Source organism: Alligator sinensis, unplaced genomic scaffold (genome assembly GCF_000455745.1).
Source record: "Alligator sinensis unplaced genomic scaffold, ASM45574v1 scaffold537_1, whole genome shotgun sequence".
In the NCBI taxonomy this organism is placed as follows: domain Eukaryota; kingdom Metazoa; phylum Chordata; order Crocodylia; family Alligatoridae; genus Alligator; species Alligator sinensis.
The window spans coordinates 734,610-757,865 of record NW_005842734.1 but is presented as its reverse complement, the minus strand read 5'-3'; the positions used below and the strand labels follow the sequence as shown (position 1 = coordinate 757,865).

Sequence of the window (23,256 nt, the reverse complement as noted above, 5' to 3'; positions counted from 1 at the left end):
GAACACACTTGTGTGAGCCCAGCAGGAAAAGCAATGCTGAAGGGAAACCAGCATGGATTTATAGCAGGTCGATCCTGCCTGACAAACCTTGTTTCTTTTTACAACCAGGTCACAAACTGCTTAGATGCAGGAGTTGAGGTGGATGTCAGATACTTGGATTTTTAAAAAGTTTTTGATACAGTATCACATCCCATTTTCATAAAAAAACTGAGTGGCTGTGACTTAAATGATTACACAGTCAGTTGGGGGGCAAATTGGCTAATGCGATGCACCCAGAGTGGTGGTGGATGGATTGGGATCAACCTTGAAGGACATGAGCAGAGGTGTTACCCAGGGCTTGGTCCTCGGGCCAGTGCTGTTCAACATCTTTATCAGTGATTTGGACAAGGCCTTAGTGAGCATGCTGTCCAAATTTGTGGATGACACCAAATTATGGTGCAAAGCAGACACAATGGAGGGCAAGGAGTGGATTTGGTGGATTTTGACAAGCTGGAAAAGTGGGCAGAACAAAATAGGATATAGTTCATAAAGGATAAGTGCAGAGTACTGCACCTATGGAGAAGGAATCAACAACACACATACAAGTAGGGTGATGGCTTTCTAAGCAGCACAGCAGCAGAAAGGGATCTTGGAGTCATAGTTGAATCAAAGATGAATATCAGTCAACAATGCGACAAAGTGATCGATAGAGCTAACCGCACTCTGTCATGCATTCATAGGTGCACCATGAACAGGTCTTGGGAGGTAATACTTTCCCTCTATGGGGGGCACTGATAAGACTGCATCTGGAGTACTGTGTTCAATCTTGGGCGCCACAATTGAAAAGGGATGAGGATAGCCTTGAGAGGGTCCAGAGGAGGGCCACTCATATGATTAGGGTCCTGCAAGATAGGTCGTATGAGGAAAGGCTGAGGGACCTGGTTCTCTTTAGCCTCCGTAAGAGAAGGCTGAGAGGGGGTTTGGTGGTTGTCTACATATTTGTCAGGGGTGGGCAGCAAGGAAGAGCAGATATTCTTTTTACCAAGGCACCCTTTGGAGTATCTAGAAACAACAGCCACAGACTGACAGAGAGCAGATTTAGACTAGACCTTAGGAAGAACTTGCTTATGGTAAGGGTACCGGAATCTGGAACGGGCTTCCAAGTGAGGTGGTGCTCTTCCCTACCTTGGAGGTCTTTATGAAGAGACTGGACAAACACTTGGCTGGGGTCATCTGACCCCAGCACTCCTTCCTGCCCAGGGCAAGGGGTTGGACTCGATGATCTACTGAGTTCCTTTCCCACCCTGAAAATCGATGAAATCTAATGGTGCTACTGCCACCTCCCAATGTGGGTGGTCATCTCCACAATCACTCTGGCTGTTAGAATGTGCCTTCCAATACAGAGACTGAGTTTTGAGACTCAGACTTTTCTTTACTTGGAGCCTTATGTCATTTTTTTCAGTTGTGCAGAATGAATGAGTAGTGTCACCAGACCACAACTCTTTTTCTCACACTGCTAATAGAGTTTGAAAGGGGGTGCAGATAAATTTTCACAAATACAAATCATGCACGTTGCAAGAGAGTCAAGGAACAGATCCTTAGCTTGCAGTTTGTGGCTAGTACTTCTTGTCTTCCTTGCTCTCTTTGCTTTGCTTATTCCTTCTCCTTCCTTACTTACCTGTATTTTCTCTTGAGTATAAGTGGTAGGATTATCTAAAGCTGTTGCCTGTTCTTCTAGAAATTGAAACCACAGAATATTTAGTAACAGTATAGAACAGAATATCAGAAACAAGTCAGAAAATAGCAGGGCATGGCATAAAATATGCATATGCCTTATCTTTCATGATTAGTTAAAAATACAATAATTCAGTAGGTAGCTAATTAATGCTTGTATGGAGAGTTAATTCCTTGTTTTAAAAACTATTTTTGTATGCAAAATGTTTAAAAAAAAATCTGTATCTACTAAAAGCTGTAATGGAGGGCAAGGAATTTCAGTGTTATATTCATTGATGGATTGATTGACTCTAGGTGACACACAGCCCCGGCTGATTGAAGGTGACAATGCCTGCTCAGGACGTCTGGAGATAAGCCATGGACACACTTGGGCTACTGTCAGTGATTCCCACCTTGATCCTAAAGCTGCCAGTGTAATTTGTAATGAGCTACAGTGTGGAGCAGTTGTATCCATCATAGAAGGAGCTCACTTTGGAGAAGGACAAGGGCCAATCTGGACTGAAGAGTTTCAGTGTGTGGGAAATGAGTCTTATCTCGCATACTGCCCCCGAGCACCACCCATGAATCAGACAGGCTCACATGCAAATGATATTGGCCTCATATGTTCACGTAAGTATGCAGAGTGATATGTTAAAAATAGGAATATAGGACCAACAGGGGCCATCTGAGACACTGAATCCAATCCCCTGCATTTGCAGGAAGCCATTTATGTATGTATGCATGTATTTATTTAGTTATATATATCCTGCCCTTCCCAACAAAGGCTTAGGAATTCCTCAAATCACCCTTCAAACCGTCACGTAGAAGACCAGGGCTTGAGTTTAGTAACAAAGTGATATCACTTTGTTGGAAGCAATGACAGTAAAAGTAGAATCCATATCTGGCAAAATCCTTCAAATCCAAGATAGTCAGAAAGCGATTGCCTCTTCCGGACTTCCTCATTTTTTGACTATTTGGTATAAAATGGGACATGGGCTGGTGTGTTCCTATCTAATCAGTGTCTGCCTTCTCTTCCCCCCAGGGTTCACAGGGTTCAGGCTGGTGAACGGCAGCACACAGTGCTCGGGGAGAGTGGAGGTCCAGGTGCTCAGTGCCTGGGGCACCATGTGTGACTCGCGCTGGGATTTATCAGATGCCCACGTTCTTTGTCGTCAGCTTGATTGTGGATTTGCTGTGTCCGCTCCACGAGGAGGGCGTTTTGGGAAAGGAACCGGGCCTGTCTGGAAAGACGCATTCTATTGTATTGGGACTGAACTCCATTTGTGGCACTGCCCAGTTATTGCCTTGGGGGCCTCTCAATGCTCACATGACCATGATGTTAGTGTGATTTGCTCAGGTGAGTGCAGAAACAACACAGGATTAGTAGATAGGTAATACAGGGCATGTCTACTTGAGCATTTAATGTGCCTGAATTTTCTGCAAAGAAAATTCAGGTGCATTAAACTGTGACCAGGCTCACGTCCTCTCATGCGCCTGAGTTGGGAGCGGACTGAGCCCGAGAGGAGCAGCTTAGTCCAGGACTGGTCCACCCCTGCTCTGCACCACTCCTGCAGCCAGGGGGAGCTCCATGTGCCAGGCTGGCAGGAGGAATCAGGGTAGCCCTGGCCTGGTAGAGTGTACTGGGGATCAGCTGTGGGCTGGCAGGAGGTACAGGGAGTCAACTGTAAGCTGGGAGGGGACTTCAGGGGCAGCCTTGGGTTGGCAGGGGCAATGGGGGTTCAGACCTTGGCTCCAGGGGGTTGTGGGGTGAGCTGGCCCCAGCTCCGGTGGCAGCTCTGAGCAGCATGGAGCTCAGGGCTAGCCTCTAGATCTAGAGGGCAGGGCAGGAGCTTTACCTGGCTCCAGGGGCATCTCTGTGCCACTTGGAAGTGCCCCCAGAGATGAGCAGCAGTTGTGGCCCCCTGCTGCCTGAGCTCACCAGGAGCAATATGCTCCTGGGTCAGTATCTATACATGCATTCAGACATGTTAATGTAAAGAACTGTTGGCTGATACCTGTATCTGTCAGTACTAGCAAATGGTGCTTTACATTAACCTACTGCATAGTAATTGCCATGTATGTGTAGATGGTGATGCTTTACTGAGCGTTATATTAATCCAATGCACAGTAAAGCACACATGTAGACACACCCACAGAAAGGGTGAGCCTCCTACAGCTTTGGCTCAAGTAGCGGGTTTTTTAGCTCAGCTGTAGAGGCCTATGCATTAAGATTCAGTTCTCTAGATGTACTTCCTGCTAGTGACATAGCATTAAGGATGTTGACCCACAAGACCAGCAAGGGATGTGTTTGGTAGCTTTGTGCCGGTGCCCAGAATACTTTATCATATCAATGTGCATATTCTGAGTTCTTCTCCTTGCATTTCCTTTCTTTTCCTTGCCCATTAGAAACTATGATTCAGGCTGCAAATGCCACTGGTACAGACATTTTCAACTCAACCCTTTTCACTTTCCTCCCCCGCTTCTTGGTGGAGACCTATTTCAGAGGACATGGCTTTCATATGTTGCCATTTCTGGTATGCTTTCTTAGTGCAATGCAGCAAAAACCTATTAAAGTAATAGTTATTATTTGGAGATGCTCCCTAATTTAGTTGATTTGGTAACTGGGAGATGGTTGCTCAGTTAAATAGCTAGTCAGTCAGTCAGAGATCGATATAGAGTCTATAGGGACTGCTTATTGTTGAAGAATAAAACTTGTTGTGTAATTCTCATTTACACTTGCCCACGTGTACTGAATCTGATGATTACTAGATTTATGCCATACGTCTCTATTCTTGGCCATAGTAGCTGAATGGAGGTGAACATGCCCTCTAGCATCTCGGTGGTCATGTCTACTGTTTGCTTCTAGAATTTCTGGCAGTAGATGCAGCTGTGTGAATCGTGTTTTTAGATACCGAGACACCTTCAACCAGCTTAGTGCTATCTGAATGCCTCACAGCAGGAGGCAAAGCTGTAGGCTCTTCTGTCTGCCTTCCTCAAGCTATATTGCTACAGTGGTGGGGGGAGAGGAGGCAGCTAATATTTTAATTATGGCATCACTACAAACCTGCCTGGGCCATCTGATGGCCGGGGTTTTCCTTTTGCTGGAGCTACACCCTCATCCCTGACAACAGAAGCTCTGCAAGGAGAAAGCAGAAGCTGCATCCATACCAGGTGTTTTGCAGCAGATCTACATTAACTATAGGGTCTTAGTTTTCCATACCCTTTGCCAAGAGAGCTCTGCTGGCTGACATGAACAAAAGGTCAGTGTTGTTCCTTGGCTTCAAGGAATACACTTAATCAGAGGTCCTAGCCAGCAACTCTCTCTGCCAGGGCTTTAGCCTTGAGTATTAAAACTCTAATGAAGGATTTTTCTAAAATACTTGTAACAGCAGTTGTTCATCTTATCACTGTAGTTCTCTGAATGTTTGATAACTTATGGTAATTTCATGCATGCATTCTTCATTTTATGTATTGGAAAACAAAGAGTGGTGTTCAATGCATTTTCCGTCTTCCCTGAGGGCAGGTCACTCTGAATCACTCAAACTGTTGAATGGAGAGAGCCGGTGCGATGGGCGAGTTGAGGTTTCCTTTGGTGGCACATGGAGCAGAGTCCTGGATGATCAGTGGGACATGAATGATGCCAGCGTGGTGTGCAGGCAGCTCCAGTGTGGAGCTGCTGAGAAAGCCTATCACCCTGCAAAGTCTGAGCGCGGGACAGGTCCTGTGGGGTTTAGAAGTGTTCAGTGTGCAGGACACGAGTCTAATCTGACCCTGTGTAACACCTCCCTGTCTGAGACAATGCAGGCTGGTATAGCAGAAGACGTCAGTGTTGTTTGCTCAGGTGACTTCCCCCGAAAATCCTACAAACACCCTCTTCTGTCAGGGGTACAGCCAGGATGTAAGCTAGGAGTGGGCAATTATTTAGGTCTGCAGCGAACATGGAGTTTTGATGAGCTGTTACTGGCTATTTCAGAACCCCCGCCAACAACTAACCAAACCCTCTATGGGGCTGTGGGTGCGCAGTGGGCAGTTTTAGGGAGCAGATGGGTGGGCGAGGCTGGGCACATGGGACTGGGTCATGGGGTAGTGAGAGCTCCTCTGGGGTGGGGAGTGGTGTGTTGGGGCAGGGTATTCACGTGTGTGTGTGTTGGGGGTGGGGGTGGCTGCCTGGGTGCTAGGTCCTGGGAGCCTGCCAGGGGTGAGGGGTTGGGGAGTGGGGGGCATGTGGAGGAGAGCTCACCTGGGTGGTGCACCCCACATGGGGCTAAGCCAAGCTCACTTGTGTCAGAGCAGCCCATGGTGTGCTTCCACCTGCACATGCAGCTGGGCCTGGCCAGGTCCTGTTCTGTTCCCCCCGCTTCCCTTAAATATCAGAATGATTTCCATGGCAACTATTTAGTTATCATTAATCTGCGCATTAATTGCTGGGATTTCTTTTTACAGGAAGCAGGAGGATCAGACTGGTGAATGGGGCGGGTCGCTGTGCTGGGAGAGTGGAGGTGTATTACCAGGGCACCTGGGGGACCATCTGTGATGATTCCTGGGACTTGTCTGATGCCAATGTGGTTTGCAGACAGCTGAGATGTGGATACGCCATTGAGGCATCTCCTTCTGCTCAATACGGGCAAGGCTCAGGGCAGATCTGGCTGGACGATGTGAAATGCTCCGGGGATGAGTCTGAGCTCTGGACATGTCCTTCCAGGGGCTGGGGCCAGCACAACTGCCGACACAAAGAGGATGCAGGAGTGCTCTGTTCAGGTCTGTTGTATAGCTGCTCTCATGAACCTGGTAAGCAGTGATATACTAGAGGGGGCAAATCTTTGAGGGGAGAGATAAGAATGATAGAGATCCTCCCTGGCTGTTTATTTCTCTTTCTTGCCTTCCCATTTATGACAGTCATTATTAAAATGCTGCAGTTTCCCATAACTGTCCACCTGGATTATGAAAGAAACCAAACCTATTACACAGTACGGACCGGGAGAGACACTGCAGTATCTTAGGTATTTTGTAACTCGTGGTAACCGATGACTTTGCACAGGTTTCCATTTTATGCCTAATGACCAGGGATCCCGGTTTTCCCTCATACAAAATCACAACTTCTCTGCTAAAAAACCTAAAATCTGTGATTAAAATTAAAGGCCACCCCACATCCTCCCCGCCCTGCTGATGGCACTCACTCCCCAGCCACAGCCCCCACAGGCTTGCTGGTTCCCCCTGCTCCCCCAGCCCTGCTGGAAGGGGCCCCCAGCTGCCAGGGGTATGGACCCAGGTCCGTAGCCCCTTGCCCCTGCTGCCTCCCTGTTGTGGGCTTGGACGGGGCAGCTCCCTGCCACTACATGCACTCCCAAGGGACAGGGGGGACCCGTGCCCCCAGATTGGACATTAGGAAGAACTTCTTCACAGTTAGAGTGGCCAGGGTCTGGAACGGGCTCCCACGGGAGGTGGTGCTCTCCCCTACCCTGGGGGTCTTCAAGAGGAGGTTAGATGAGTATCTAGCTGGGGTCATCTAGACCCAGCACTCACTCTTTCCTGCTTATGCAGGGGGTCGGACTCGATGATCTATTGAGGTCCCTTCTGACCCTAACATCTATGAATCTATGTGTACCCAGGGCAGGTGTATGCTGAGGCTGCTGCCCATCTGGGTGGGGCTTGGGGCCCGGGGCTGCAATGCACAGGTGCAGGGTCCCAGCTGGGAGCAGCATGGGGCCATGGGTGGCTCATCTGGGGAGGGCAGGTTTCCTACTGCCTCACGTTCCAGGGGACAGGGAAGACTTGCACCTCCAGATCTGTATCCAGGGCAGGCGTAGGCTGCGGGCTCTAGTTTCCATGATGCTTCCCTCCCCGGGGCCTCTGGAGTCTCCAGAGCCAGCAGGTGCAACTTGGCATGGCCAGGGACAGTGGGGCAGGAGGAGATTCCTTGCTGCTGTAGGTTGTCACTCTGCTGCCTTGGCAGCGCACCTCTAGCGCCTGCCAATGCTTTGAGGGGTGCAGCCCCCTGCTCAGCGCTGTTCCTTGCCACCCTGCTTCCCTCCTTCTCATGACCCAGTGCAGCAGGGAGAGGAGGAAGTACGCAGAAAAACTCTTTGCTGCTTCTTGCCCCCACCTCGTGCTGGTCTGATGATGCACCTCTTGTGCGTGGGGCTGCAACGAGGGTAGCAGCATGGATCTACACCCCTCAAAGCAGTGGCAGGTGCTGGAGGCACATCTCCAGGGCAGCGGGGGGTGGGCGTGGGGGGCAGCTTGCAGCAGCAAGAAATCCCTGCATGATCCCACTCTCCCCAGCTGTGGCGGGTCATGCCTGCTAGCTCAGGGGGCTCCAGCGGTCCCGGGGGAGGGAAGCAGGGTGGGAGCTTAAGCCTACAGCCTGTGCCTGCCAAGGGTACAGGTCTGGGTGGTATGGGAACCCCCTGCCTCCCAGGAGTGCACATGGCAGCGGGGACCTGGACCTCCGCTCCTCCCTCCCCTGGACAAGCCACCCACAGTCTCATTCTGCTCCCAGCTTGGGCCCTTCAGCTGTGAATTGCGACCCCGGTACCCAAGCCCCAAGCACCACCCAGCTGGGCAGCAGCCTCAGCCCTGGCCAGCTCCCTCCCTCCCTCCTTCCAGGGGCCTCAATCCCCCTTTTCCCCTACACGTACCTGCTGAATCTACTCTTCCACCTGGGGCCACGTGCACGTCTATGTACATGGCGCCCCCTTTTTCTCCACCTTTTTCTCGGTCCCTCCCAGCTCCCTGCAGGCTGCAACTCTGTGAGCCTGCAGGGAGCTCATTGCAAAATGGCAAAATTCACGGGTTTCTCTGATAAAATGAGAAATCTGTGTTTGCCTCAGGTAAAAGGCAAAATCCACAGTTTACTCCATTTTTCTGTGGGAAATGGAAAACCCGGATCCCTGCTTATGACCTTAGGATCTTTGGAAAACTTTTTGACTTTTTCAGTGATTCTTGATGGAAATTGTTGCTACATTTGCTCATGCATAGAGTTGTCAGTGATCTCCGGGATTTCAATCTGCATACTTCAGGTTATACCAGAATCAGGTCAGTACAATTTGATTTTTTGCATTTCCCTCTAGAGTTCATGGATCTGAGGCTGGTGAATGGTGGTGACTGTGCTGGACGGCTGGAGGTTTTCTACAATGGGACCTGGGGGAGTGTTTGCTCCAATCGAATGACTCAAGCCACTGTTGAAATTATATGCAAACAGCTGAGCTGTGGAGCTGGAGGGGCATTTGCAAGCGAGTTTGCATATGGAGAAGGTTCTGGTCCCACATGGCTGGACCACATTGAGTGTCACCGTGAGCATCACAGTTCCCTTTGGCAGTGCCCATCAGAGCCGTGGGATCTTCAGTCATGTCATACCCGGATAGAAGAGATGCACATTTCTTGCAGTGGTAATTTTAAAACCATCTTTAAATACACATACACATACACACCCAGAGGATGCACCAACAGCCTCTGATGTAAGCCTGCACCTGCACATGTGCCCACATTCACTGAGGCATTGATGAAGAAAAATATTGCATTTTTAGGCAAGGTGCTTTTGAGGTGCATATTTATTAGGCACCCATTTTTGTGGGTGATATCTTTTACTGGATCAAATGTTTATTTGGGAAGGACATAGATAAGATAGCAGGAACCAAAGTCTCCTTCCTCCAGTTGTTGGGAGAGAAGTAGTCACAGTAGAGCATTGGACATTTTTAACTGTTTAGACCTTTTTTCATTCTTAAGATTATAAAAAACTTATTTTAATTATCTATTAAAATGAGAAGACAGCCTGTGGTAAACAAAGGAACATTATTCATTATAAATAAAATGTGTATTACATAGTAGGCATTAATTTTTTAATCTTATATGTGCAGCTTTGTTGTTTCTATTTTGGGGATGAAAATCAGTGGTTGATTCAGGCTGTGAAGTTTGACTCAGGGTGAGAATTTTCCAAAAATTCATTTGTGTCTATTTCTGCAAGTGGCTTGGAAATGCGTGTGAAGATGCTGGATCTGAGCTGTAGGTTCATTTCAGTTCCAGGTGCAGTACAGTTGTTTCTCTTCACTGGAATTCCCTACTACTCCAGGTGTTTTTCAGATAATAAAACTGTTCACTATCAGGTTCTTTATAAAAGGATAGGGAAGAGACTCAAAGAGAGAAAGCATGGAGTGAGAAATCACAAGCACACACGTGCTGTCAGAGAGCTGCAAAACATTTGAGAAATCATGATTATCACTGTAGTACAAATCCTTCGGGTATTACATAAACTAGAACTTACATCTTATTCATACATGGTGTGTCTACACGTACCCATATGGCGATGTTGCTACTGCACCATGCTGTAGTACTCCCTTTTGGAAGTACTAAAGCACAGCACAATAGCAGCCTGTACTGTGTTGTACATTGGGTGCCTAGTTATTTTTAGCTGCTACATGGCCATTGCGGCACACTATAGTGAAGGAGTGCAGTGCTGCAGTGAAGTAGCTGCTGGGCCTGTATAGATTGACCTGGTTTTCATGTCAGCTGAGTGCATCGCTACAGTGACGTAGCATCACATGTAACCATGCCCACAGTGTAGCAGTGGAGAGGTTATAGATTCTACTTAATTTTTCATGAATAAATTCTACTTTATTTTGCATGAAACACAGTAATTAACTTTAAGTAACTCATGCATGGTAGTATTTGTTTCTGTAGGAGGAAAAGAAAACAGAACACAAAACCCATTTGCTGCATGCCCAGGCTCTACAAACTGCACAGGTATGAATGCTTCTCTTTATATCCTCTCAATCCCTAAGGACCTTTCCAGCCCTCCCAGTAACATGTAATGTTTCTGCCTTTCCCAGACAAGGAGAAGATCCGTGTTGTGGGAGGAGAGGACGGCTGTTCAGGGAGAGTGGAAGTTTGGCACCGTGGCTCCTGGGGAACGGTGTGTGATGACTCCTGGGACATGGCAGATGCGGATGTTGTGTGTAAACAGCTGGGCTGTGGAGCTGCTGTTTCTGCCCTGAGTGGAGCAGTATTCGGGGAAGGGGATGGCCCCATCTGGTTGGAGAAGTTGGACTGTCGAGGGACAGAGTCATCTCTGTGGCACTGTCCTGCAAAGCACTGTGGAGACAGTAACTGCCACCATAAAGAAGATGCTGCTGTGAATTGCTCTGGTGAGTGTAAGCCTCCTTGGACAGGCTTGGCAGGATTCAATAAGGAAAGCTTCCTGCAGAGATGGTATGTGAGGCTAGAAAGAGATGTTGTCATTGGAGCATGAGTGGCTGTGCTGTGATTGGCTGTGGCACAACTGATTGTGCACCATGGGCATCTACAGATACATCTGGTTGCTGAGCCCTAACTTGGAGTGTGTCTGAGTGAGGGGAAACCAGGTTTCCTAACTGTGTTAGCTAATGATTGGCTGAATAGTGTATATGTATTTGCATATAAGATGCAGAATGGTGGAAAACTTTGAATCTCTTGTCCTTCCACCCATCCCTCTGCCAGGCAGCCTTATCACCTGGGCATAATGAATAAAGCTAATCTAGTTATTTGCACTGTGGATCTGTGTTCAAACCATTATGCAGTAAGAGCTGGCAGCCCCTTGGTAGCAGTAACAGTGACTGACAGGTTTTTGATAAAGTGTGCAACTTTCTGTGGAGTGGTGCTGGATCCCCCTGCCCAGCTATGTATCAGCCCCCTGTTCCTTGCCCATAGGAATGGATGGTGAGGGGTGTAACCTTGGAGGGCCCAGATGTGCCCAGGTGTCAGCCCACGGAGCCCCTGCTCTCATCTGAGGCTCCGGTGTTCTAGTTTATTACTGTTGTCCCCACTGCTCCTAAAGCACAGGGGGACTTCTTAGTTAGCCCACAACTGTCCATCCCCCACTTGAAGGGAGAACATATATGTGATGTGCCAGTTCCACCTGCAGCCGCACAGGGGGACCATCCCTTTGGTATATAATGCTTTACCTCTCCATTCTTTCAGACTCCAACCCTTCTCGTTTTTCCCTTTTCAGATGCCACAGGAATGACTGCATCCCCGAAGGGAACAGGTAAAGAACCCCCTTCCATTAAGTGCTGCATTTTCCTGAGAGATGACCTGTAACCTGTGCTCTGGGAGAAGGTGCTTCTTGATATCTATGAGGCAATGGCACCTGGGGTGGGTCCTGCAGGGCACGCCAACCACTAGGCTTTCCTGCTCAGTGGCTTTCCGATGATGTGCCTGGGCTCCTGACTCTCGCTCTAGCATGTGGGTTCCTCTCCTGTCTCTCAGTATTTGACCTTTTGGCCACATACAGTACGATTAGTAACTGGTGATGTCCCATGAGATTCATTTGTCTTTCAGAGAATAGTCTCTACTGCTCCTGTGTTTGTTTCCTTTCAGATCCACCTCCAACAGACAGCAGGGGAGACATGGTACCCATTGTCATCTGAAATATTCTGGGGGTACTTCTCTGCTTGGTCCTTATCATTCTGGCTGGGCTGGTGCAAAAAGGCAGAGCACAGCAGAAAGGTGTGTCCCAGTGTGTCTAAATGATATAGAAATACCTCTTTGAAGTTGCAGGGAGAGTTTTAGGGTATCAGAAGGAAGAGGGAGATAGTGGAAAAGAACCTATACTGGGGTGCTCAACCCCCAGCCTGTGGGCCAGATCCCTCCCACAGCGCCATGCAGTTCAACACATGGGGTCCCAATGGATCCTGTGGGAAGACTTGCCAACTGTGGCCCCGAGCCCTAGATTGAACATGCAGAGCAGCACGGGGTCCGATTCCAGTTCATGGGGCCTAGGTGCAGGGACCGGGGAGCTCCGCATCCTGATTTCAGATGGACAGCATTGCACAGAGCTCTGCACCATCTCCATTCTGCCACGTTTGAGCTCCAGTGCTTTTCCCACTGCCCCTGCCTGGCTAGGATGAGGCTTTAGCTGGGTGGAGGGAGTACAGAGCTCCACGGCCAGAAATTGGTATACAGGGCTGGCACAGGGCCTGATCCAGTTATCTGGCTAATGGAACAAAAAGTGTGAGCACCAATGACCTAGAACAATTGGAAATCCTGTGGAAGTGTGTGAGAATATAGGTGAGTGAACTACAGCTCTGAGCAATATTGGATAGTGAATTATCCTCACTAGTTGCTCCTGTAGGATTCAGTCCTGCAGACAAATACATCTGTAGGTACAAGAAATTTGGAAAGTAGAGAAATAAGTGTTGTTACTCCTGGAATGTAAACTTCATGTTGGGACAGGGATTATTGAAGCTGCTGCATGGGCAATAATGTGCAGTAATGAAATGAAAATAAACAGATAGTTTGAGAGGAGAGATTTTGTGATGGTGCAACTGCTAAAGGAAACATCTCCAAAGAGAAGTTTTGAAAGGGGACACATTTGTTGTCTGGACAGATATTTTCTGGGCTAAAATAGAAGAACTGCTGACAGTCCCTCACTGACCTGTGGCAGAAGAGTTTATTAGTATTTCCCACCTTGTGTTCTACTAACCACATACTCTTTGCTTTCAGCATCCAGAAAATTCATACAGCCCTTCTCTGAGGCTGTGTATGAAGAGATTGACTACAGCCCAATGAAGAAGGGGCAATCATTTGTTCATTCAGGTCTGTGCATTGCATTCCTAAGAGAGTCACTATCTAATTCACTTGTCATCCTGAGATCATGAACTAGTTCTAATTTCCTGTAGTTTTCAACCCCAGAGGGCTGAAATGCTGCAAGCAGTAGTTCTGTGATGAGACCAGCCAGTAACTGGACTTCTGTCAGTGAGCGCCCCACCCTGCTTACGAATCAGACTTTGCTAGTCCCACCTGTAGGGACACTTTCTGCAACATTGTCCATATTGCATTTTTGGATTATATCTAAGTATGGCCCAGGAAAGCATCTATTTTTAGTGTCAAATAATTTGAAAATGGCTTTGGAACATTTGAATAAGAACTATTCTCCAGCTCCTTCCCTTTGCTGCGGTGGTCAGTGATCTGCTGTGCGGGTTCACTTTCCTTTGTTGTTTCTTCCATCCTCCTCCTTTCTCCAACAGAGTGTGGCACTAATTTAGTTGTATGGCAGAGGGCAGTGACAAAAGGGTATAAACAGACATCAACAAGTGAAGTGGACCAGTAGTGGCAGTATGTCTCCCTACAGCTGATCTGCTTCATTGGGTAAAACACATGTTGCCCGTTGTCATGAATTGATCATGGCCTGATCTTGTGGGACAACAGGTGATGTATTCCCCACTTACAATGATGTGTCTTAGAGATTCCCCATGGCACATCCATGTAAAGGGGGAAGCCGAGGTTCCCTGCTTACAAAGAAGTGCATCAGAAATTGCCCAGGATGAGTTCCTGTAAAAGGGTAAAGCTGGGCGTATACTCCGGCGGGCTTGAGGGACTTGATACTGCAAAGTAATTTCCAGGCCTTGCAGGATCAGTCCTCTCAAGTCCCAAGAGTGCTAGCCTGGGGCAGCTGAAGAGCATGGGTAGTTCTGGCTTGTCTGTGCTCCTGTGCATAAAACAATCAGACTTCTGCTGCAAAAGAATGGCAGAAACCATTAACATCTTCATTGCAGCCACAAGGTTTGTGCATTTGTGGTGTGAAAAGGAGTATGAATTCCTGTTTGCCTGGCTTTTGTGCCTCCATCAGAATTTTCTACCCTATGAAACAGAAGACTCATGCTGTGCTCTATGTCAGGAGAGAGGCATGTTGTCCAAGCAGTAAGTATTTGGCAGTTGGGATGCTTTGCAGTTTCCAGAAATCTGGATGTTTCCGGAGTAGTTTGATTTTCTGCTGGGAACCCTGAAATGAAACTACAGCTCTCTGGCTCTTTTTAGGTTGTTTTGGAGAAATAGCTTCTAGGGATTTCAGGCTCCTGGCTCGCAGAGCCATTGGGATTCTTGAGGTGGCTGAGTACCCAGGCTGCCAAACTCCCGCAGGGGTCAGCTCTACAGGGAGTTGGGACACTTGGGAAATCACATGTCTTGGATCTCAGGGATCCTAGGAAAATGGGAAGCTAGTTGCCTAGCTCCCCAGGCTGCCTGACTTGCAGACAGGCAGAAAAATCTATCTTTATGTGTGACAAACTCCCCTACCTTTCCATATTTTATTTTTGCATTACATTGTATTTGTTATTTTATTGCCTAGAGTCAACTGACTTAAAACATGTGCTAGTGCCATTAGTACCAGATGAAAGGGTTTATTTCCTCATTCAAACTTTTTCCTGTTTGCTGTTGTAATTAAACCTACTATTGAAAGAAAACAGAATTTTACACTTATTTGTCCTGGAATGTCAGCTTCAGGTCAGGAGCAGTACTACTGCAGCTACTAACTATGAACTAGTTAAAATGTAACAACTATTTTCTTAGTCAAAGTTTCGAAGAAGTTGTTACATACAGGTGCTACTCTGATTAGTACAGAATGAAAAAACAAGTAGTTTTCATGATTTTAAAAATAAAGAATAAAATTAAAGCACTGAAAACAATTAACATAAAAAGCCTGAAATAGATTACAATAATTTATCCAGTGCTAGAATTGGTAGATTCTGGGTGCATTTACACATTGCCATTCTTTTTGGAAGGTCTAAAGCATGGCACAGTAATTGTCCATACTGCACCATGCAAGTAGCGTGCACTTTGATTTTCTCACTGTGTTGTTGTAGCGGTGTGCTGTGAGTGGAGAGCATGCTGCTATGGCGACATAGCTAATGATCACGTGTAGTCCCACGTGATCACTACATCATTGTACCGGGCCATACGGTAACTACATTGCCATAGGTTGACATGTAGATGCTCCCTCTGCCTATCAATCCTAGTCCTCCCTTGCCTCCCAGCTCACTGAGATGGGTTTCTGTTTTCAGCTCTTTGCAGCATCTAGCAGACAGGTGATCTCTTCAAATGTGTTTCATAACTATATGAGATTGTACTGATAATGAGATTAATAGGAAGAGATTTTCACTTCTTACCTGCCTGAAAATGTGTGCACCTAAATCGTTTGTCCCAGGTGCATACTTATATCTGTCTTCAGTGTAAGGTCTTCATTATTATTAATTACCATATCTATTTCAGATGTTCCTGTCATGTGTGGAGATTCCACAGGAAATGACTATGATGATGCCAAAGAAGTTCATGACCCTGAAGAAGTTCATGGATCTAGACAGAATAAAGAGGAAGCCTCTGGGATCTCTGATAAAAGTGAGAGAAACCAGGATTTGCAGAAAAGTGGGAAGCAAATACAGTTTACTGTGTTTCACAATTTTATTGCTAATCTCATGATACCTGTTATAATTTTACAAGCCCTAGCTTGTGTGAGCTTGTAAGTACCTTCCATCCTGTTGTGATCTCTTTCAGCTTACCATCTCACAGGATAAATCTGTGATATGAATAGGGAAGGAAGCAGAAACTAAAGAAGAAATAAATAAATACACTGAAAACATTTAAATTAAAAAGCCTCAAAATTATGACATTAATTTATGGATAGAAACAGGAATTAAAGATGTGGAAGAAAGCAGAAACTGGGACAGGATACAAAATGTTTTTTAAATCAAAATTCAGTTCAATAATACTGATATCTTTCTATGAAAAGTTAATGCGTTTCTAGAATAAGGCTAATGTTATGAACTTAGTTTATCTAGGTCTAAGGAGAGAATTTTCTAACAGGCTTACCAGGCTGAATTAATGTATTTGATGGAGAGAGCATATCAGGGATCTTTATGGGCATCTCAGCCTTTTGTCCCTGACCTTTACTTATTTTCTCTTTTCAGTGTCAGGCCTGTCCTCATCACTATTAATTCTCATCTGTATTTCAGAGGCCTCTGTACTGCCCAGAGATGCCACCAGTGACGGTTATGACGATGCTGGAGAAATTTCTGATCCAGAACACAGTTCTGCTTTTTACCAGAATGATGAGGAAGTCAGTGAAGCCCCAGAGGAAAGTGATGGGACAAGGGATTCACAGACAGGTGAGTGAAGATGCCATATCATGCTATTCAATCTCTAGTCTTACAGTATTTAGTATTTTTCAAAAAGCCCCTGTCGTGTCTGGAATTTCTAGAAGCCATGACTATAATGATGTCAAAGAAGTTTATCACCCTGAAGAAGTTCTTGCACCTAGGCAGAATAAAGAGAAAGCCATTGGAATCCCTGAAGAAAGTGGAGTCTCATCATTACATAAAAGGCTCTGTTTTCCTTAAAAAATGTGTAGCAAGTTTTCCAGCTATAAACTTAAAAGGCTTCAAAAAAATAAAGCATACTTAATCTAAAGGTTTAGAAATAACAGAGAGTTCAAGATATTTTTTTTATTATAAAGTTCAAAAATATAAGTTACTCCCACAGTAGTTTGAGGCCTCCCTCAAGAATCCTGAAGTTATATGCTTGGAAATAATAGATATACCTGTATTTCATGGTGCCCTTGTTCACCAAGGAGTAGATGGTTGCAGTGGCTCACCTGAATGGCAAGGCACGTTCAGAACTAAGTCAGTATCATGTGCTTCCCTTGATGTTTTCAGGTTGGAGTCTGTGCTCCCGAAGAAGTAGAGCTGACAGAAAAGACCCATCCCTGCCTCCTGGGGACATAGAATATGATGATGTTGAAGATGGTTTTGCTGAGACATTGATGTAAGAATGTCTGTGTTTAGCACAAATGCCTTGTGAGGACATAAATGCTATATGATTAGATTACTCCTCTCAGAAATGCTGACTGGGCCAAAGAGTCACTAGAGACGGTCCCTGCATAGCCGGTAGCCTGACCAGCTTCTTATAGAGGGTGATAAGGTTGCAAGTGTATTAGTTTAAGTGACAATTTTTAAGTTACCATTGATCAGGCTGTATGAATAGTTAGTGCTTTTGTATTCCAAAAAAAAATCTTCATCCAAAATTAATGCATTTTCTTATTAAACCCTTTTTGTAAGCTTGTTCCAGAAATTATATTTCTCTCAACCTGATGTATTGGGTCAGTACAAGGGGATGGTAATGGAGTGAGAATGAAAATGCATCACAAGACAAGGTAACAAATATAGGCATGTCTACCTCCAGAGGGGGTCAATTAGACCCTGCCTCCAGGGTCAGCATTGTAGAGACATGCAGCCCCTTAGGAGCCTGGTTGAAATCTGATCCATAGTGGGGGCAGGAGGAAATGCTGTGGGGGCATCTGCCCTTACCCAGAAGGCTCCTGCCCTGCCATTGCCCCACATAAGGGAGAGAGAAACCAATAAACAAAATCCAAAAAATACCTTGGGGCTAGTGAATCCAATAGGGGCAGGTTGGGGCTGTGGGGGAAGTGGAGGTCAGGGTAAAGGGGGCTGAAAATCACTAGGCTACAGCCCCATGGGAAACCAGGCAAGCTATGCCTGGGGAAGGTGGTAGCGGGGACACCCACAAGGGCTGGGCAGACTTGAGCTGGCTTACTCATCCACACAGCACCAGGGCAGGGGGAGTGGACCACAGGAATTATCCCACAAGGGCAAAATACACAATGGAGGTTGCTGAGGCAGGTGTGAAGAAATGGCTGGAATGGTAGAGGGGCGATGTGTGTGGAAGCTCAGTCCAGGAGCCCCTCAGTCCTCCAGCCATGCATTTAGCAGCAGGGCAGCAGGCAGGGAAACAAAGCGCAGGATCAGATGTGGTGATGCAGGTGTGAGGGAGTGCAGGAGCAGTCAATTAAGGAAGTAATCCAGTGCAGGTGCAGTGTAGGGCAGTGCAATGTGGTGTAGCAGGAGATCCACCCCTCTCCTGAAAGTGGGCAGCAGCAGTACAGGAGGTCACCAGAAGCAGCAGTGCTAGCAGCTGTCCAGGTCAGCCACTCAAGGCCAAGGCATGATTCAGATAAAGGTGAAAGTGAAGGTGAAGGCAGGGGGTGGCCTACAGAGGAAGCTTGGGTAGGGAAGGCACCCTTAGTTGCTGGCAGTGATGGTGGTGGAGGAGCCCATGGGCAGCACAGGAGGGTGGCAACAGCAGCAGAAGCACCCCAAGGCAGAAAGGGGCACAGCTAACTTCCCCCCAAAAGCTCCTGAGAGCAAGCAACAGCAGAAGCAGCTAACAGCAGCAGCAGCAGTAGACTGAGGCAGGAACGGGCCTGGCCATCTTCTCCCATGAAACTCCTGTCTATTTGTATCTTCTAGTGTACATGGGCCTCAAGGCCCACCCAGTTAACTAATAGCCCCCACTGTGCGGGGCAAAGGTTGAATGATGAAACTAATAACTTTATTTTTAGTGGTGGTGGTGGTGGTAGGGAACTAAGGGAAATAAAAAACAGGTTAGGAGTGACATGGGGGTCAAAATGTGAAAATAAGCGCTCCAGAAAGGGACAGTTAGAGCCCCCTGGGCCACACCCACTGGTCCTCAAAGGCATCTAAGGAGCTGGTGGACGTCGCTCATTCTTGCTCTGCCCAGAAACATGCACAGAGGAGGGAAAGGAATGCAGTCTCACAGTCCCTGGGTATCTTCCTGGCCAGAGCCTCTTTCTTGTTCAAGTAGTGGGCCCACTTGGTCAGGGCCAGGAGAAGGTTGACTAGGAGGTCCTGGGACTTGATGGGGCCACAGATGGGATGACCAAAAATAATAAGGTGGGGGTGAATTGCATTGAGAACCTCAGGAAGAGGCTCTGGAGGTGGAGCTGGAGGGCCTGCAGACTGGTGCACTTGAGCGTCATGTGCGCCAGGGTCTCCCTCTGCCCACAGAAGAGGCAAGAGACCAGGGTGTCTGTGAAGGTCATCACATACATGCCTATGGCAATGGCTCCATGGAGATGCTGCCAGATGAAGTCCCCAGTGGCTTGTGGGATGAAGGTGGAGTCCAGGCTCAGCCACTGGGGTGCCCTAGCCACGCCCTCGCTGAGCAGGTTCCAACACTTGCTGTCTGGGCGGGATGCAAGGGTGGCATGATGGATCGTGTGGTGCCTGAGAGTGTAGAAGTGGTGGTGGTGATGGATGGTGGAAAAGTGGACCAGTCTGGTGTCCTCCACCCAGCATAGGTGGTGGATCAGGGAGTGCCACAAGGCTGGGTGAGGCGCCGGCCCCATGACAAACTGTGGTGGGCTGAAGAACATGGTGGGGGTGAGGGGGTGGACCACCGCCATGCAGGAACTGGTGAACAAGGGCAAGGGCATCAAGAGGTAGGGCAGATTTCACCTCCTGGACCAGATGGCACGTCACACGTATTGTGTGTAGACCCATGTGCCAGGCCAGTGCATTGGGGTCCACCCACTCCTACCTATCGTAGTCCAGGAGGTCTCTGATACATGTGACACCAGCCAGTATGAGCCTCTGTCACAACCGGGGTGCCTCTGGTGTTGGTATCTCCAGCTGGGGGTTCCAGAGGAGGGGCTTGATGAGTGGGATGGCACCAGGCCTGGAGGAGGTTGTGGTGGAACTCTGGCAACCCTGCAGGTCCTGCAGGAAAAGGCCCACAGGCCGAGAAGCTGCCACTCATATTGGAGCCCCTGAAAGTGACGGAGGCAGGTGCGGCCCAGGTGGTCCTATGCCACCTGTCTACTGTCACTGTACAGGCTGTCCTCAGACTTACAACACAATTGGTTCCTGAAAACTGCAACTTAAGTCAAAAAGTTGGAACTCGGAATGAATTTTCTCATAAGAAACAATGTTATAAATAGGGGATTTGTTCCTGAACCAAGGCCTGATACCCTATTTTCACCAAAAATACCCCAGAATTTTGTGCTTGATCAATTATAGATGAGTAATATAGCTACATGAATGTATTTAAATTGTAAATGGAATTCATATTGATTTGGAAGGACTTCTTTGATGTGACTTTGCTGGACTTTTGGAAAGCCTGTTGGTTAGACTTTTTGAAGGGTTTTTGGCTGGAGTCTTCTCAGGAGTCTTGGCTGCAAGTTTTTCTGGAGTCATGTCTGCTTTCTTAAAGCAAGTGTCCAAGCATGTTGGGACAGACGTTCTCCAGGGAGATGAGCGACACAGCGAACTTGTTTGCTGGCATGCCGTATGTCGGATCAAGCATTGTAAGTTGAAACTGACATCATAAAGTTGGAACAGGCTGTCAATTTATAAATGTTGTAAGTGCAAAGCGTTGTAACTCGAAGTATTGTAAGTCAGAGACTGCCTGTATAGCAGTTGCTGCAGGGCCTGAAAATGGAACATCAGGACCTGGCTGTGCAGGCAAACCAGTCCCTGGCCACCATCCTAGAAAAGGAGAATCAGGACCCTTGCAGTGAACCAGTGCTGTCCTGGCCAGAAAAAAACTCGAGTGCCTATCTCTGGAGCCCTGCTGGGATCTCAAGGGACACAGGCAGGGCGTGTAAGTGGAGCCAGAGCATAGACACGAGCAGCTGGTTCAGCACCAGCACTCTCCCATGCAGGGAGAGACACCTCAGGAGCCCTGCCCATTCCTGGAGCCACTCCACCACCCTTTCCTCCACTTGGTGTCAGTTCTGTGGTAGGAAAGGGTCTGTGGGGGACAGGTAGACCCCCAAATAGGGCAGTGAGACCATTCTTCAGCAGATTCTGTGGAGTGTGGGTAGGAGTGAGCCCATCTGCCACCTGTCACACACTGCCAGGACAGAGCTCTTGACCCAGTTGACCCAGGCAGAGGAAGCTGCTGTGTACAATGCCCCGCAGGCGTCCACATGCACCAGGTCATGAGTCCTGGACCGTGAGGAGTATGTCATCAGCATACACTGACAGGACCAACGTCACCGACAGCTCCTAGGGCATTAACCCTGCCACCCACCACTGCAGGAGGATGAGGAAGGGCTCCAGGGCCAAGGTGTAGAGCTGTCCTGACAGTGGGCAGCCTTAATGCACCCCTCTCCTGAATGGGATGGGCTCTATCAGGGTGCAGTTGAGCTTGACCAAACACTCTGCAGAGGCATACAGCACCTGGAGAGCCCACGTGAAGTGGGGCCCAAAGCCATAGGTCTGCAGTGTGCCTCTGAGATACCCATGATCCACTCTATCAAATGCCTTCTCCTGGTCCATGGATAGGAGGGTGAAAGACATGTCCTTCCAGCGCGCTGCTCTAGGAGGTCCTGAACCAGGTACAGGTTGTTGAAGATGGAACATCTCAGCACCGTGTACATCTGGTTAGGATAGATCACGTCTGTCAGATTGGACTACAGGCACAGCGTGATGGCCTTAGCTACCACCTTGTAGTCCATGCAAAGTAGGGACACTGGGTGTCAGTTCCTCAGGTCATGGGGATCTTCCTTCTTTTGCAGGAGGGTCAGCATGGCCCTCTGGTGTTATAGGAGCTCCCCACTTCCTTTGGATTTGGCCCAGACCTCAGCAAAGTGTGGGCCAAGGACATCCCAGAAGGCCCAGTAGAACTCTGCAGTCAGCCCGTTGATGCCTGGTGTCTTGTTTCCAGCCATCAGGCAGAAGACAGCTGAAAACTTGACCAAGGTGAGAGGAGCCTCCAGCTGGTCCCATTTGCCTGTGCTGACCTGCAGGAATACATACTACAGGTTCTGACAGGCTTTGGCATTGGTCAGATCCAGGTAGAAGAGTTCTTCATAAACGGCTTGCATGCACCACTGCATCTCACCTGGACCCGTGAGGGGGTGCCATCAACCACCAGAAGGCAGGTGATGTGCTTCTTGGCTCCCTGCCTCCTCTCCAGGGCATAGAAGAAGCAGAAGCCATGGTCCATCTCCCGAAGGAGCTTGACACCTGAGCAGACAAACGCATGATGGGCAAGGTGGTTGTCCAGTGTACAAAGCTCTTACTGCCTCTCTGCAGCAGGCAGCCCGGCACCACCTCAACGTCCTGGAGAACCTCATTCTGCAGGCCTGGGGTGAACAGGGTGGCCACTTTGCAAGAGGTGGCCGAGAGGTGACTAAAAAAGTCCATGCCTCCCCACTCCAGTCGCCAGTTAGGCTTGTGGGCCAGAGTCATTAGGGTCTCCTGCAAGAATACCACAGGGTACTCCGCCTCCTGAAGGAAGGAGAGCACCCAGCATCTCCGGAAGCTCTTCTTGCAGCCGTGGACATTGAGGGTTATGATTTTAAATACGCTCATGGCTCAGGCAGGGGGTGGAGTGGATGGTTTAGCATGGGCCTTGTGCATCTCAATGCCCGGTGTGGGGTTCGCCAGCTCTAACAGTGCCCTCCCATAAGTACCGAGGACATGAAGGAAATTGCGGGTTTTCCTATAGATCTGGGCATTGTAGCTTTTGGGCACCTTGCCTTCCCTTGCTAGCACAAGTGCCCTTGCAGTGGCAAGGATGCAGTCAAAATCTCCCAAGCAGTCCAAGGCGAGCTGTACCTTGCTGGTGGGCCACTGGGTGTACTTGCAGTCAAGAAATACAAGTAGCTCACCCCTGCCTGTTCTCAGGCATCTTCCTCCTGATCCTGGGGCTCAGACCCCAGACTCTGGTTGGGAGAGGGAGAGCTCTGCAGCTCCCTGGTGCACCACGTGAGCTGGGTGGAGGCCACCAGTCTGGTCCACTTTTCCACTGTCTATCGCCTCCACCTCTACATGCTTGTGTGTTGCATGATCCATCATGCTGCCCTCGCGTTCCACCCAGACATCAAGTGGTGGGACCTGCTCAGCGAGGGCACGGCTGGGGCAACCCAGTGGCTGAATCTGTACTCCACCCTCATCCCACAAGCCACTGGGGACCTCAGCTTGTTGTGCCCCCGCT

General features: G+C 48.3%; 1 protein-coding gene and 1 pseudogene across 1 annotated transcript; both read left to right on the top strand.

The window, feature by feature from the left end:
* Positions 1 to 2,007: 2,007 nt before the first annotated feature.
* Positions 2,008 to 10,936, top strand: LOC112552037 (scavenger receptor cysteine-rich type 1 protein M130-like; the record flags this gene model as incomplete). The annotated part of the gene is made up of 7 exons (XM_025216372.1): positions 2,008 to 2,322; positions 2,735 to 3,049; positions 5,444 to 5,533; positions 6,136 to 6,450; positions 8,763 to 9,083; positions 10,390 to 10,431; positions 10,518 to 10,936. Coding segments are annotated over 7 exons (1,817 nt in total), but the record flags the coding sequence as incomplete, so codon positions are not given.
* A 749-nt stretch (positions 10,937 to 11,685) lies between these two features.
* Positions 11,686 to 17,263, top strand: LOC102388387 (annotated as a pseudogene).
* Positions 17,264 to 23,256: the final 5,993 nt, after the last annotated feature.